We start from the raw sequence: 16,085 nt of genomic DNA on the forward strand, positions 1-16,085 counted from the left end.
TTTAAATTCTAAAAACTGAAAATGTCATAACTATAGGTTTACTTTTTAAATGAAATTCTTCTCAATTATTTACATATTATGCCATTTGCATCACAAACTATAAGACAAGTGACTTACATGAGACAGGAAGCTGGCTGTAGACTGGGAAGATGGAACATTGGAATGAGAACGAGCAGCAGGTGATGGTTGTAGAAGGCGTGGTTTCACAGCAGAATTTGAGGTGTATCCAGGGCCCTGCAGTTCCTGGAAGACAGTATACATGTGAGCAAATAACTGTCAACCTACAGCTGGAATTGTGAAATCAAAATGTATTTTTGCAAATAAATTTCAGTCTTACATGTTGAACCCCTAAAAAGTTGAAGCCAAAGTATTAAGCAAGATGCATGTTATTCTTTGGGGACTAATGCTGGGCTTAGCAAGAGGCCTTCACACTTGAGAATGATGTAAGCATTCCAGGTGGGAAGCGGCATCTCCAATCAGAGGCTACTACATTGGTTTTAACTCGGCCAAACACTCCACACCAGTTCTGACATACTACTGAGAAGGTTCCTCTCCAACTATGGGAAGGTATCCAGTATTGCGACTTTGAAGTATGTCTGCACTTCTAAAATATACTCAAAAAACAAATCTATTTCAGTGGAAAATGTACTATTTTTAAAGCACACCTGACTTGTCATGCAAATTACCTCATTTTTGCTATTCTCCAAACAAGTCAAACACGTTTGACCGCCTCCTGTATGCAAACCTCTGGTTCCCCAAGGTAAGTACTTCTGTGTTTCCTTCACGCAATATAAACCTAACATAAAGCATGATGCTTCAACGTGTTACTATATAGGAAAAGGATAGGTATAGTAGGTACAATGTAAAGATTTTATAATTGTTAATATCAGATAATGTTAAAAGTACACTTGAAAGCATCTAAGATACATAAGAAAACCTAAAAGTATATCAAACCAAGGCTTAAGTTTTGCTTAAATAACTATTTAATGAAAACAAAAGACCTTACTTTTACATCCAATGTGTGTTGAAGCTTTAGGCGCACAGATTCTTGTTCCTGACGCTGTATTATATCTTGACATTCTGCAAACTGCAAAGATGCCTACAATCAAGCAACCACATGTGGTTTATCCTCCATTCTTCGTGCAATTTTATTTTATTAACATATACATGCAGAGTCACCATCTCTTCAAGGAAACTTCCCTCCATTCCTAGCATAGTGCATTACATTTATCTATTTACTTATCTGTTTTATTCAGAAAACTGTGAGTTATTGGAGGTCATGTCTTTGTAGCCCCAGCATCTATATGGCGTTTAGTAGGTGAAGGATACGTAAAAGAATGTATGAACTACGGATGAAATGAGCAAACAGCTTTAGCAATGGTAAAAATATTTCCATAAAGATAACCACAACTGAAATTCATTGAGCCCATATATCATGTTCTAAGACCTAAGTTTGCATAGTTGGGAACACAGACCATGTTCTGTCACCACGGAGGCTCTGATGTCTCAAGAAGCAAGGACTAGTTTCGGTATACAGTATTTTCAGGTTTCCAGAGTTTGCAGGTGACACAAAGAGAGATTCCTCCTCTACAATATATGGCAAGGACAAATGTAGTGTTATCACTGATCTTCTTAGTCATTAAGCTGCATTCTCTACCTGCACTTTCTGAACTCCACAAAGCGCCACACTTTAGCATTACTTCATCTTTTTATTGGTATCATTAACAGACTTTATTCTACCAAGTACTGAAGTCCTTCTTTGAAGGTAAATTAGACTGGTGGTATTTTAAATTATTCAGGCCACAGAGGATACCAGAAGCATCTCACATCTTGTATTTTACTGCTCTTATGTTCATGTTAGCAAAAAAAAAGAGAAATTTTGTAAAAAGTATGCATCATGATTTGTTCTTAAAGCTCAGCCCTCTCTACAGGATACAGTTCTTCCTTGTGTGAGGTGACTGGGACACAATCCAATTTGACAGATTTGGTGTCTGTCAACATGGAGCTTTCCTGTTTAGTTGTTAACTACTGTATGTATTTAATTAATAACCACCTTATCAAGAGCAACTTCCATATTAGCAACCTTTTCTTTCAATCGGCGCTCCTGAGATCGCAGGACTTCTAGTTCTCCGGCCATCTTGTTTTTCTCTGTTGAAACAGTACTCAATTCCTGGCTTAATTTTGTCTTCTCTTCTTTTAGAAAATGCTTCTCCTACAATTATACAGGAGCAAATATCAGAAATGATATGGTGATGTAGATACTGAAGCACACACACATCATTTCTCTTATCCTAGATTTGTTAATTTTACTCTTCCATTATTTGCCTATTTGGAACTTATGGCAGGACGGGAGAAAAAAGTGGTAAATAACAAAGACACAGCAAATAAGTCCATGTAATGATTGTGTGTGCGTTCAGTTGCTTAGTCATGTCTGACTCTTTGTGACCCCATGAACTGTGGCCCGCCAGGCTCCTCTGACCATGGGATTTTCCCAAGCAAGAATACTGGAGTGGGTTGCCATTTCCTTCTCCCAGGATCTTCCTGACTCAGGGACTAAACCACGTATCTGGTGTCTCCTACACTGCAGTCAAATTCTTTACCACTGAGCTACCAGGAAAGACCAGTGAGAGGTATAACAAATATATGTGCATATCTGTCAATATTTAGCCTCATTCTGAAAAAGCACTGCAGCATTTTGGGGAAGGGGAAAAGCAACTGCATTAGTTGCCCTCATTTTCTTCGTATGCTGTTTACCTTCTCATTGGCATTATGGTCAGTTCTATTGTAACTCTTCTTCTGAAAGTGCAAGTCTATTCCAAAGACTGACTATTCCCTGATTGATGTATCAGGGAATATTTGAGCACAACACAGATTTCCCCTTTACTAATGCATGGTTTCATCTATGAGAAATACTAGGTCAGTGCAGAAAACAGCACCCAGCTAAGGAGAGTTGCACAGAAATACAAAAAACAAACATACACACCCTTCAAACAATTAGCTCCCTCAGTTTACCTTGTGTTATGAGCCACATCCTATATCACAGAGAAACCTACCTTCTACCCCTTCTTAACAACTATCACACTGCAATTCTTCAATGCACACGTTCACAAGCAAACTTCAGGTCATTTTAGGATAAAGGGCCATTCTAATTGTAGTATTTAGGTGTCTCTTAAGCATTTACCGTGTAAAACTGTGCTACCATTTTCATTAGGTTCCTACTTTTCTTTTGTCACTGATGAAGTGCATCAGTGTCGTGCTCCTAATCCCACCACTCCCACAAGTCCCATGGTGGTTTTTGTTGCACGATTTTGCATAGTGTGATTTTAGGAACACAGTTGTTACATTAGAGTGGAACTGAACATGCTCTGCTTATAATCACTCTGTCTCTACCACGAGTATCTTCTTGCAGTTAAAATACTAGCTCTTGGACAGCTTCATGTAAGAAAATGAAATCAGAACACTTTAACAGCACACATAAAAATACATTCAGAATAGGTTAAGGACCTAAATGTAAGATCGGACACTATAAAACATCAGCAGAACACTCTGACATAAATTACAGCAATATCCTTTTCCATCTATCTCCCAGAGTAATGGAAATTAAAACAAATTATAACGCCAATGGAATTAAATGAATGGGACCTAATTAAGCCCAAAAGTTTTTGCACAGCAAAGGAAATCATAAACAAAACGAAAAAACAAGCCACAGAATGGAAGAAAATATGTGCAAATGATGCAATTGACAAAAGATTAGTCTCAAAAATTTGCAAACAGCTCATGTGGCTTAATATGAGAAAAGAAACAATCCCATCAAAAAATGGGCAGAAGACCTAAACAGACTTCTCTCCAGAGAGGACATACAGGTGGCAAGAGGCACATGAAAAGATGTTCAACATCTAATTAACAGAGAAATGCCAATCAAAACTATGACGAGGTAACACCTCACACCAGCAGAATGGCCATCATCAAAAAATCCACAATCAATAAATGCCTTAGAAGGTGTGGAAAAAAGAGAACCCACCTACACTCTTGGTGGGACTGTAAACTGGTAATTGCCACTATGGAGAACAATATGGAGGTTCCTTAAAAAACTAAAATTAGACCTATCACATGATTCAGCAATCCCACTCCTGGGCATATATCCAGAGAAAACCATTGTTTGAAAGGATACATGCACCTCAGTGTTCACTGCAGCACTGATTTACAATAGGCAAGATATGGAAGTAATCTAAATGTCCATCAACAGATGAATGGATAAAGAAGATGTGATATATATATGCAATGGAATATTACTCAGCCATTAAAAAGAATGAAATCATGTCATTTGCAGCAACATGGACGGACCTGGAGATAATCATACTAAGTGAAGTGAAGTCACACAGAGAAAAACAAATGTTGTATGATATCACTTATATGTGGATTCTAAAAAAATGATACAAATGAAATTATTTACAAATAGAAACAGACTCACAGACTTAGAGAAGGAATTCATGGTTACTGGTGGGAAGGGGTGGGGGGAGGGATAGATTGGAAATTTGAGATTAAATATACATACTACATTTTCTTTCTAATTTTTATTGGAGTAGAGTTGCTTTACAGTGTTGTGTTAGTCTCTGCTGTACAGCAAAACGAATCAGCCATATGTATACATATATCCCCTCTTTTTTAGATTTCCTTCCCATTTAGGTCACCACAGAGCACTGAGTAGAGTTCCCTGGGCTCTACAGTATGTTCTCATTAGTTATCTATTTAATGCATAGTATCAAAAGTGTATATATGTCAATCCCAATCTTCTAATTCTTCCCACCCTCACCCCTCCCCCTTGGAATCCATGTTTGTTCTCACTGATACATTTAAAATAGATAACCAACAGAGACCTACTGTATAGCACAGCGAATGCTGCTCAATATTATGTAATAATCTAAATGGAAAAAGAATTTGAAAAAGAATGCTGCTGCTGCTGCTGCTGCTGCTGCTGCTAAGTCGCTTCAGTCGTGTCTGACTCTGTGCGACCCCATAGATGGCAGCCCACCAGGCTCCCCCGTCCCTGGGATTCTCCAGGCAAGAACACTGGAGTGGGTTGCCATTTCCTTCTCCAATGCATGAAAGTGAAAAGTGAAAGTGAAGTCAATCAGTCGTGTCCGACTCTTAGCGACCCCGTGGACTGCAGCCTACCAGGCTCCTCCGTCCATGGGATTTTCCAGGCAAGAGTACTGGAGTGGGGTGCCATTGCCTTCTCCGTGAAAAAGAATAGATACATGTAAAAAATAACAAAAGAAGACCAAGGAAGAAAATAATAAAAGAAAATAAAATTCATTCCAGAGAAGTTATTAAAAAAAAAAAACCACTAGCTCTTTCAAGGTCCTGCTCAGATGTTCCTTTGGGAACCGTCTCCTCATTCTCTCAGTTAGGAATAACCTCTTGCCTTGTTCCCACTGTACTTTGTATCTCTGTGTCTTACTCTGTGTTGTAGTTTACTAATGAGTAAACACATTGGCCTCCCCCACTCCAAGGACAGGGACTCACCTTGTTTGCATTTGTCATTGCCTCTTCCAAAAATTGTATCTTGCTCTGAAGGGCATCTATCTGACCTCTTTTAGCTGTAATTTGTTTTTGCATCCCCATTGCCACTTTCATAGCTGGGGGAAAAAAAAAGGAACTAAATTGTGTCTTAGTTTTTAAAGTTTCTAAATTTTGAGAGGTGACTATAATTTGATGTTCAAACACTATGAAAAGGTGTAAGATTCCTCTAAGGCACCTGGATCACTTCAAGAAAGTGTTCACAAAAGATTTCACAATATTGGGATACAACAATTTTCAGCAATTACTCAGGGGTTTTGAGCTGAGAAACATATGTAAATGCTGATATTCTGTGATTCCTTGCTAGAATTAACTTCATTGACCATTGTAATTTGCCATATCTCCAATGGTAATAAATAATACTGACCAAATTCATACTTACACATATAGGAAATATATACACAAAATATATAGTTATACAATGAGAAATGTAAATAGAATTTTTACTAAAATAACTTTCTATAAACTCATATATAAAATACCACGTAAGACATCTACTATTATTGATCTTTTAAAAGATTCCACTGATTACACAAACCATTCAATTTCCATTGTCATGGGTATTGCCATGTACTCAGAACTCACTATTGTTTCAAAAGTCAAACTGGCCATATAAGCATATATGTGATTATTTTACTGAAACTGGTGACAGGATGAGAAGGTTCTAGACAGGAGGCAAGGCCCTGAAGACTTAAGACATGGCAGGCCACTGAGAAGAAAAGTAAAGCTCACCACTGTTTGGAAATTCAGTCTGAGATCCTATGTTGTTTCTTAAAACCAGCTGAGAAAAGAGGTTTGAAAATGTCACTGCTTTTGAGTTAGGTCCAGCTTAGAGGTTAAAAAGAAAAAGAAAATGTGGCATTTTTTAAAAACAAAGTATTGGAGGATGAAAAGTGTGACTTCTTGCTAACAAGATATAGTTCCTGTAGCTAAACTGTCCAGACCAGGGTTAATACAGGCACAGTTCACTGGTTTGTTAATAGAGCAAAAGTCTGGTATCATTTGCTCACCACTCTGAAGAATTCTGGTCTAATTAAGTGCATCATGCTTGGCCTTCAAAGGTAATTTTCTTAATAAATTCTTTATTTTAAGGTGATCCTAATTTGAGAGTGAATACAGGGTTACCTAGTTACTTTAACAACTGTAATGGGACTAGGGGAGTTGTGGAGAGGCCTGGAGCACATAAGGAGACTGTCTAGTGGATGGGGAGGAGGGAACAGACCCCAGATGGGCCTCTGGAGTGAGCTCTCCACACCCCACCATTTTGTTTATGTTTACCAGCAAAGACAGAGCTGAATCTCTGAGGACCACACAAAATGTGGACACTTCAAGAATTTCTGTGCCATCTTTGGGCAAGGGCCATGGTAATCTTTTCAGTATCATTCCAATTTTGGTATATGTGCTGTTGAAGTGAGCACAAACATAAATCTTTTGACATGAAAAAATATTGAGAAATAGAAAATGTAGTCTTTAGTTAAATCTTTATTCTTTTAGTCAGCTAATATAGCCATATTAACAATGATAGGAATAATATGAAATAGCAACTAACCTTCCTCTGAATTAACATGGGCAGCGAGGTGAAAAGGGAACAGGTGTAAAGCAATGAGAAGGGACCCCTCATCCTAGCAGTTCAATTCCCAGGGCACCCTCCCATCTTCAACTCAGAGAAGGAGACAGGAATGGACAAATAGCCATAGGCACACAGTTTACGAAGATAGTAAACATGTGAAAAAAAGGCTGATGAATGAAAATTATTGGTGATCTGTATTTATATCAATATTTCCTAAAAAACAATTAATTGGCATAGATGGCACCACCCTTATGTCAGAAAGTGAAGAGGAACTAAAAAGCCTCTTGATGAAAGTGAAAGTGGAAAGTGAAAAAGTTGGCTTAAAGCTCAACATTCAGAAAACGAAGATCATGGCATCTGGTCCCATCACTTCATGGGAAATAGATGGTGAAACAGTGGAAACAGTGTCAGACTTTATTTTTTGGGCTCCAAAATCACTGCAGATGGTGACTGCAGCCATGAAATTAAAAGACACTTACTCCTTGGAAGAAAAGTTATGACCAACCTAGATAGCATATTCAAAAGCAGAGGCATTACTTTGCCAACAAAGGTCCATCTAGTCAAGGCTATGGTTTTTCCAGTGGTCATGTATGGATGTGAGAGTTGGACTGTGAAGAAAGCTGAGCTGAAGAATTGATGCTTCTGAACTGTGGTGTTGGAGAAGACTCTTGAGAGTCCCTTGGACTGCAAGGAGATCCAACCAGTCCATTCTGAAGGAGATCAGCCCTGGGATTTCTTTGGAAGGAATGATGCTAAAGCTGAAACTCCAGTACTTTGGCCACCTCATGCAAAGAGTTGACTCATTGGAAAAGACTCTGATGCTGGGAGAGATTGGGGGCAGGAGAAGGGGATGACAGAGGATGAGATGGCTGGATAGCATCACTGACTCGATGGCCGTGAGTCTCAGTGAACTCCGGGAGTTGGTGATGGACAGGGAGGCCTGGCGTGCTTCGATTCATGGGGTCGAAAAGAGTCGGACACGACTGAGCAACTGAACTGAACTAAACTGAACTGATGGACATTGAAGTTTGTTAGAAATTATTGAAATAGCTAAAGAAAAAGAAAGGTTCCAATACTTAAGGAATAAATTAAGCAAATGTCAATTTCCCTCAAAAACACTAGGAATTATAACTGCTATATGACAACCATCAGTGATATCTACTGTTGTATGTCTCTCACACATGCTTCACTGTGAAGAAGTGGAAGGCAATGAATCCAGTTTGTGTTTTATTAAATCTATACCAAGGGAATTAAAAACAAAAGGAAAAGATCTACTGAAGCATACCATGACCATCAGATCCTTCCATTGACTTTAATGTATTTCTTGTTTGCTCCAGCTCAGACTGTGCAGATTTTAATTGCATTTTCAGCTTATTTGTAGTAGTTTCCATTTCTTCACTTTTGTTTCGAAAATTCCTTTTTAAGACTTCATAGTCCTCTGTACAACATGATAAGCAATAATAGTTGGTTAATTTTTTTCTACTCCATTGTTATAAAGCTTGTTTTATTTGTAATTAATGATCACAGAATTTTGGAGCTGAAAGAGACCCCACTCAGTTACATCATCATTTGTTACAGAAATGAGATGTACACACACATTTTCAGGGATCTAACTCTTTTAATCTGCTCGGATGGGCCGTCCTGTTTTACTCTTATTAGTCATTGCTTTTCTTCCAGCCAGTGAAATTGGCTGACATCTATTTCCTCTTAAACCTTCTTGGATAATCATACCCACCACAACAGATTTGGCCACCATTTGTAGGCAGATGGATCTCCATGACTTGGTAAGTAACCTGACACTGCCACATGTTTTACCGGATTTTTTATCTCCAGTAGCTATCAAAATACCTGGCATTCATCATTCATACACAAGAATACACACATACATTCAACTATCCATTTATTTACATTTGTCTACTTATATATGATAGATAGATTTACTTATAAAGGGAACAAGCAGAGTCAAGACCTCTCTGCTGAGATCTAACCCCATCTCTCCAGATATTTTCATGTGGATGCCCTGGTGCCCCCAGACCAATGGTCTCACACTGACTGCCTCACCCTCCTGCCTGTAAGTTAACCCCTCTTGATTTCGTTTTCTCAGATGTTGATATCATTGTTCTCCCAATACTACAAATTTAAAATCAGAAGCACACACACAACCCCTCTGATCATTTACTGTTGATTCAATCTCCAAAAACTTGCTTAAGTCTTCCCTCTCTTCTCATTCTCATTATACTGCCTCAGTTCGGGGTCTCATCACCTTTCCCTGGGACCACTGCAAAACTCTCCTTAGCTGGCTGGCCTCTGTTCCTTTATGCTTGCCTTTCTCTTCTTACCTGCTGACTCTGTCCTTCTAAAATGTAAATTTGGTGACAACAATCTGTTCCTCGGTATCTTTCGCCGGCTCCACACTGTCTGGCTCTCCCTATCCATTCCGCCTCATTTCTTAATTCTTGCTCATTTGTATTTCTACTCCCAGTAAGTGTTTCTGAGGTTGCACTGTGTTACTTCATGCCTTCCTGCTTTTGTCCATAATGTTCTCTCCACCTGGACTGCCCTTCTACTTCCTTTTTACCTGCCAAATTCCTATTCCTCCATCGAACCCAGATGTCACCGGCGACAGGAGGCTGATTCCCTCCCTTTCCTGCATCTGCACCCACCACCCAGCCACTGTGCTTCACCCACCGCATGTGACACATTCTACACAGGTCTGGCTTCCGACTAACGTGGAGCCTCACTGTTGTTCCCAGGGCCTGTCTCAGCATCTGGCATAGGAGATGCTCAGCAATCACTGACATGCGTGTGCGTGTATGTGTGTATGCGTGTGAAGTAGACAACACCTGTTCCATACTAACAGTGAACTGAGGGTATTTTCATCTCCAAGAAATTTGCGTAAGTCTATTTACATGTGCGGCTTCATTATTACACCTCTCATCAAGCTATGTGACTCAGAGGACTCGAGGTCTCCACTTCTCTCACTCTCCCCTTGGAAACGCAGTGCAGAACTTCACGGACACTGCGGGCTGACTAAAGTTAATGGTCAATGAGTGCACACTCTGGGAGCACTTCATGGAGAAGTGTCAGGGTTTCGGGTGATGAGATGCGTGCGCAGGGACAGCATAATTATCCATGTTTGTATCACTGGATGAGGGCCCCTTCTGTCACAACAGTCCTAGTATCCTCGTGGAACGCCACTGACAGCACTCCTACTTTCGGCAGAGTTTGAACTGGAGTAACGTACCTGTAAGACTGTTTAACTCATTCCTACTAGCTTTCACCTCACTTAATAAATGGTCTCTCTCTTGCTTGATGTCTTTCACTGCACGGAGCCTCTCGGAGCCTGCGTTCACCAGCTTCACCTTTTCCAGTTCCAGGTCACTCACTCTGGCTTCAAGCTCCCGTATCTTTGCATCTCTTTTATCTTTCAAAATCTAAATGTAGGGATAAATACAAAGGACAGAGCAAGAAATAACAAAATAAAATATAAAGCAGCAATAAGAAGTGGGAAAACAAAAGGAGTATTTTACCTTTCTTTTAACCATAGATACCAATTCCCAGGATCACTGGCTACAGCCCTTCATTATTCCTATTCTATATATACATTCATAAAAAAAAAAAAAAAAATACTGGGCACCTAACTGTGCCAGACTCCACTTTACACGTTGAGGATGGTGTGCAGGTAAGGCCCTAGGTGAGCACCTACTCAGGTTTTACTCCCATGGCAGCTCCCCCACCAGGCTCCCCCTGCCCTGGCCGTGTATAGCAGTAAACAATGTCCTTGTCCTCATGGGGTTTTTCCACTCTCGTGAGAGGAGACAGACAACAAGTATTGAATAACCAGATGACAATAATGACGGAAAAAGAACTGAAAAGGTGAGAGGGTAGAGAATGAACACAGGGAGGGGGCTGCTACTGGAGCTAAGGTGGTGTGTGGAAGAGAGCCTGACCACTGCCCTGATGAAAGCTTCTAGTCAGGGTGGTTCTTAGCGGTACTGAAAATTTGAATTTGGGGAGGAGGGGTCCCATCAGTCTAACCCGTTCTGCCTAAAAACTGTTCTTCAAGTGAAACAATTTATGCTGGACCCTTGCTTTCCTTTCAGAAGACTCTATTCCCCTCCCTGGTAAGGACAGCCTATACGATCAGCTCCCAGTATAAAAACTCTGCTCACTGAGCCTCTGATGAACCCCCCTGGTTGGCAACATCTGACATATGTCACAACTTATTGATGGCGGGGTTAAGCATCTTGTGCCCAGCTGCAGGGGAGGAAGCTTATGCCTGGTTTCCTTTGGGAGAATTTTCCCCTTTGCTGATTTTTAGATCCTTTCTTTGTCATAAATCATCATAAGGGAAAAAATATTGTTTTTTTGTATCTATATGAGATGATAGATGTTATCTTATTGCTGTAATCATTGCACAATATGTGTAAATTAAGCCATTATGCTGTATCCCTTAAACTCATATAGTATTGTATGTCAATTATATTCCAACAAAACTGAAAGAAAAAATTAATTATATGTGATTTGTTTCCTACTAGCTACCATGGCATATAAAAGTAATATAAAGCTTGGGAAACTGAATTTTTAAAAATTCATTCAATAGTTTTAAATTCTGATAAATATTTACTGAGCACCTTCTAGGTACATGGCACAAAGTCAGGGGCAGGGGTACAAAGACGAAGATGTGTGCCCTGCTTGAAGAAATCTTCAGTCTTACAGGGAAGAGGAGAAATTGCTATTTACACACACATACACACACGCACATACCACATACCCCAGGCGTGTGCGTGCGCATACACAGTGTAATACAGAATGTGACCCAGGCTGTAAGAGGTACAAACGCAGTACCATAAGGTTCAGGTGGAGAGTGGAATGGGGGAAGGGAACTCATATTTTCTAAACATCTTCCACAGACCAGGATCCAAGCTAAATCCTTGATATATACTTTCTCATTTAAGCCTCAAATAATCCAACAAGATTCGGGGTATTTTGGTTTACAGACATAGAAGCGAACATTCAGCAAACAGTCTAGTGCTTTACAGTTACCGAGTGGTGAGATGGGGTTCAAATTTAGGTCTGTCTGAATGGGGACAAAATGCTTTCTCAAACTACGGGATCAGGACAGACTTCATAAAGAAGCTGGATTTTCTGATTTTTCTCTTTTGTATCAGCACTTCTGAACCATTTGGGGGCCACTTCTTGTGGAATTTAAGAAAAGTGTGGAAACTTTCTCACAAAAGCACACATGCACACTGACAAAAACACTTGCAAACAATTTTGGAGTGTCTATAACTATCTTTACAGAACCTACTTCTGGTCAATTAGGTCAGACTTATGGGAGAAAAAAAGATATTTCAGAAGCTAAACCACCAAGACACTCTACAGACCTTAACTTCCTGTAGCTCCAGCCTCCTATCATTGATCTCCTTCTCCAGCTGAGCTTTCTCCACTTGCATAGCACCGGCCGTCCGCCCGTGCTGGCCCACCAACTGCGTCATGTTCTCAATCTGCTGTCGCAGGATCTCAATCACTTTGTCCTTCTCTGCCATCTGCAGCCTGAGGGCCTCACACTCTGTCTGCATGTTTCGGAGGTGATCCCCTTCATTCTTCAGGTGCTGCAGCTCCTGCAACTTCAAGTCCACCCGGGAGCGCAGCTTCGTGATTTCTGCGTTGGTGGCCTCGATGGCTCGCTCCTTTTCCTGGAGGGAAGCTGTCAGGTCCGACACGGTCCTCTCCGAACTCTCCAGGGTCATCTTCTTGGCTGTCAACTCTTCCACCACTTTGCGGAGCATCTCTTTGGTGGATTCAAGCTGAGCAGTCAAGGAGGACACTTTTTCTAGACTTTCATTCTTTCCTTGAATGGCTGCCATCTGATTGTTAAAGAAGAATTTCATGGATTTAGGCAGACAGGGAGAGGTCTCAAGAGATCTGACAAGTTAGCTCAAGAAAGTGAAATCATGAATATGACAGTACCTCCAACTGTTTTGCTCTCAGAACTTCATACAGACAGCAGACAAACTTGTGTTACTTAGATCAAGGTGGAGAGACCTTAATTAAATAACAATGCTCATCCAGAATGGTGTTGTAGGGTGGGGACGAGCTCGGCTAGTGTCCTCTGAGGAAGTTTTCCACAGCAATTTATATTAGGATGACACTGGCAACAGTGGAAAGTGGGGTAAGAGTGAAGACAGCTATCCTTTCTGTTTCCCTCTTCCTTAATTCCACCTTTGAGGGAAAAGTGAATGATGACTTTTATCCAATGTACATTCACATTCTCTGGTCCTTGTTTGGAGAAGAGTAAGATTCTAATTGGGCTTCCCTGGTGGCTCAGACAGTAAAGGATCTGCCTGCAATGCAAGAGACCCTGGTTCGATTCCTGGGTTGGGAAGATCCCCTGGAAAAGGGATAGGCGACCCACTCTAGTACTCTTCAGCTTCCCTGGTGGCTTAGATGGTAAAGAATCTGCCCACAATGCGGGAGACCTGGGTTCAATCTCTGGGTTGGGAAGATCCCCTGGAGGAGGGCATGGCAACCCACTCTAGTATTCTTGCCTGGAGAATCCCATGGACAGAGAAGCCTCGTGGGCTACAGTCCATGGGGTCGCAGAGTCAGACACGACTGATCGACTCAGCACAGCACAGCGCAAGATTCTGACCTCCACGTGCTCCTTGCAGTTTTCCTCCTGCCCAGGTTGGACCAGTGAATAGGAAGATGGCTTTGCCTGGGTCTCAGCCAAGGGTGGTCCCTTTGGTTTGCTTTTTCATTTGAGGAAGCTCTTTCGTGGGACGCTTTTTGTGTCTCCATGGCAATTATGGCAGGCATTGGAACTATGTCCTTCCTGTCTTGAAGGTACACTGGCGCTCACACAGCACTCCACATGTCACTCCTGGTGTGCTGAACTGGAGTGCATATGTATCATTCCTCATCAGCTTGGGAGGTGAGGAGGGAAAAGCCTCTCTGGGGAAGGGGAAACAAAAAAATCTACTGGAAACCTTCAACACTGCTTTTCCTCAGATCTCCCTATGTGCTTAGTTGCTCAGTCGTGTCCGACTCTTTGCAACCCCACGAACTGTAGCCCACCAGGCTCCACTGTCCGTGGGGATTCTCCAGGCAAGAATACTGGAGTGGGTTGCCATGCCCTCCTCCAGGGGATCTTCCCAATCCAGGGATCGTACCCAGGCCTCCCACATTGCAGGCAGATTCTTTTACATCTGAGCCACAGATCTCAGATGAAGCTCAGATCTCCCTATGGTCTGATGCTTGTCTATTACTAGGAATTATTAGGTTACCAATTTCCAGGTGAAATGAAAAGGCCACTGGATGGGAGTTTCATTACTCAACAATGGACAAAAGCGAGATGAAGTTTAACATCTGAAATTTAACAAGAGGTCGGAACCATAGAAATAAACACCCAGTTTATATATCTTGCTCTCAGAGCCCACAGCTCTCGCCGGGGGAGGCCCGGCCTCACCTGCCGCTCCATCTGGCCCTGACACTCGCTCTTCATGGCCTTGAGCAAGGCCTCCAGGCGCTGCACCTCCATGTTCCTGTCGTCCAGTTCCCGCCGCAGGTGGTCGATGGTGATGCTGTTGCCCGTGTCCCGGTCCCACAGCCTCTTGTTCTGCTCCTTCTCCAGACTCAGCTCCTTCTCTCGTTTATGTAGGTCGGCCTACAAGAAGGGACGTCAGCCTTCCCCCTCGTGTTACACATTGGTTTTCAAACTCTTTTTCTCCTTACATCATCTTTGGAGTTTCTATGTGATTTGACAAGACTTCGATTTGGAATTGGATTCTTAATTATTTTAGATAAAAAACAATGATTTCATAGAAAACTAACATTTTGTTTACTTATAATTTCTAGCATTACAAGTAACTCTCAATGGACTAGACCCCAGATTAGATATGAGGATGCTGGGAAACATGCAACAGGAGGGAGAGAAGTGAGGATTATCCCGCAGTTTTAGAGTCAGCTCTCCCTTGAGTGTGTGCTGATCAAGCCCCGGTTAGCCTGTGAAGGACTCTCCGGCAGCTGAGGGCCTTGTAGCCTGAGGTAAGGTTTGGTGGGGAGAGAATCCTGTTCTACAGGAACCCTAAAAAATATCACAGGAAGGGGTACCAACATCGCCTTTCCTAAATTTCTCAGCCTGTAGTACCCCTAACGGAGGGCAGAAGCTGCTTCACCACCGTCGGAATCCTCTTCTCTTCCTACAAAAATTTTCTTACCTAAATTTGCATTTAACTTTTCTTTACACATGATTTGTATGTGTTTTGAATGTTGTTTGGCTTTGAAATGAACGCTCAACCCTACTTCAGTTTAGCAGAACACAGTACCTAACGGAAAGACTATGGCTGTTCAAAGATCACCTTCACCCAACTTGTAAGCCCTAAGAGTTGTGCTTAAAGTATACAATATTATATTTCACACGTAAAACTTGAATAGTGTCCAGGATGCTGTGCTGTGTGTAAATGTACAGACATGTTGTAAAATTTGGAATTTTAAACTAGTTTTGTGAAATACTGTGGTAAAACTTCCCAGAATTAATCTCATTCATATTTCAGAGCACCTTCTTACCAAGAGCTTTTGAAGTTGGTCGTCCAGATTTCCAGATTCCTGACTGAACTGATCACGTTCCGTCCGTGCTTCAGTTAGCTCTGAGTTTGCGAGAACTAACTGCTTCTCCAGCTCTTCTATCTACAAGGAAAGCACAAATCAATCTGACTACGTCAATGAATAATATAAAATAAATATAGTCTTTGGAAAACAAACAGTATTATTTGAGGCAATGGTATCATTTGAGGGGCAAAAATAAGAGTTCATTTTGTGATGTATTTTGTAGACAAAATTGTCATGTATTTTGCAAAGTTTTCTAAACTTAAAATCTATGTAGAATTCAGCCAAACTGACCAAAATGAAATACTTGGTACTGTGAGATTTA

General features: G+C 41.1%; 1 protein-coding gene and 1 non-coding gene across 17 annotated transcripts in view; both read right to left on the reverse strand.

Annotated features, from left to right (window-relative positions):
• CCDC158 (coiled-coil domain containing 158) overlaps positions 1–16,085 on the reverse strand; it is an 83,216-nt gene that overhangs the window by 33,185 nt on the left and 33,946 nt on the right. For 14 of the 16 annotated variants that reach the window (XR_011567234.1, XR_011567235.1, XR_011567233.1 and 11 more), the window contains 9 exons: positions 15,722–15,841; positions 14,622–14,819; positions 12,538–13,020; positions 10,395–10,584; positions 8,436–8,588; positions 5,527–5,639; positions 2,054–2,212; positions 1,007–1,099; positions 118–243 (listed from right to left, as the gene is read on the reverse strand). Coding sequence is in view for 12 of the 16 variants with exons in the window: in XM_019962961.2 (XP_019818520.2) it covers positions 118–243; positions 1,007–1,099; positions 2,054–2,212; positions 5,527–5,639; positions 8,436–8,588; positions 10,395–10,584; positions 12,538–13,020; positions 14,622–14,819; positions 15,722–15,841 (1,635 nt within the window). In the remaining 4 variants the exon portion in view is untranslated. The remainder of the gene's footprint in view (positions 1–117; positions 244–1,006; positions 1,100–2,053; positions 2,213–5,526; positions 5,640–8,435; positions 8,589–10,394; positions 10,585–12,537; positions 13,021–14,621; positions 14,820–15,721; positions 15,842–16,085) is intronic. The other 2 variants (XM_019962955.2, XM_019962954.2) reach the window with 2 other exon arrangements.
• Positions 6,892–6,998, reverse strand: LOC139183767 (U6 spliceosomal RNA). The gene has a single exon (XR_011567384.1). It is a non-coding gene; the product is annotated as a U6 spliceosomal RNA (small nuclear RNA).

The sequence above is a fragment of the Bos indicus genome, chromosome 6, assembly GCF_029378745.1.
Source record: "Bos indicus isolate NIAB-ARS_2022 breed Sahiwal x Tharparkar chromosome 6, NIAB-ARS_B.indTharparkar_mat_pri_1.0, whole genome shotgun sequence".
Classification (NCBI taxonomy): Eukaryota; Metazoa; Chordata; class Mammalia; order Artiodactyla; family Bovidae; genus Bos; species Bos indicus.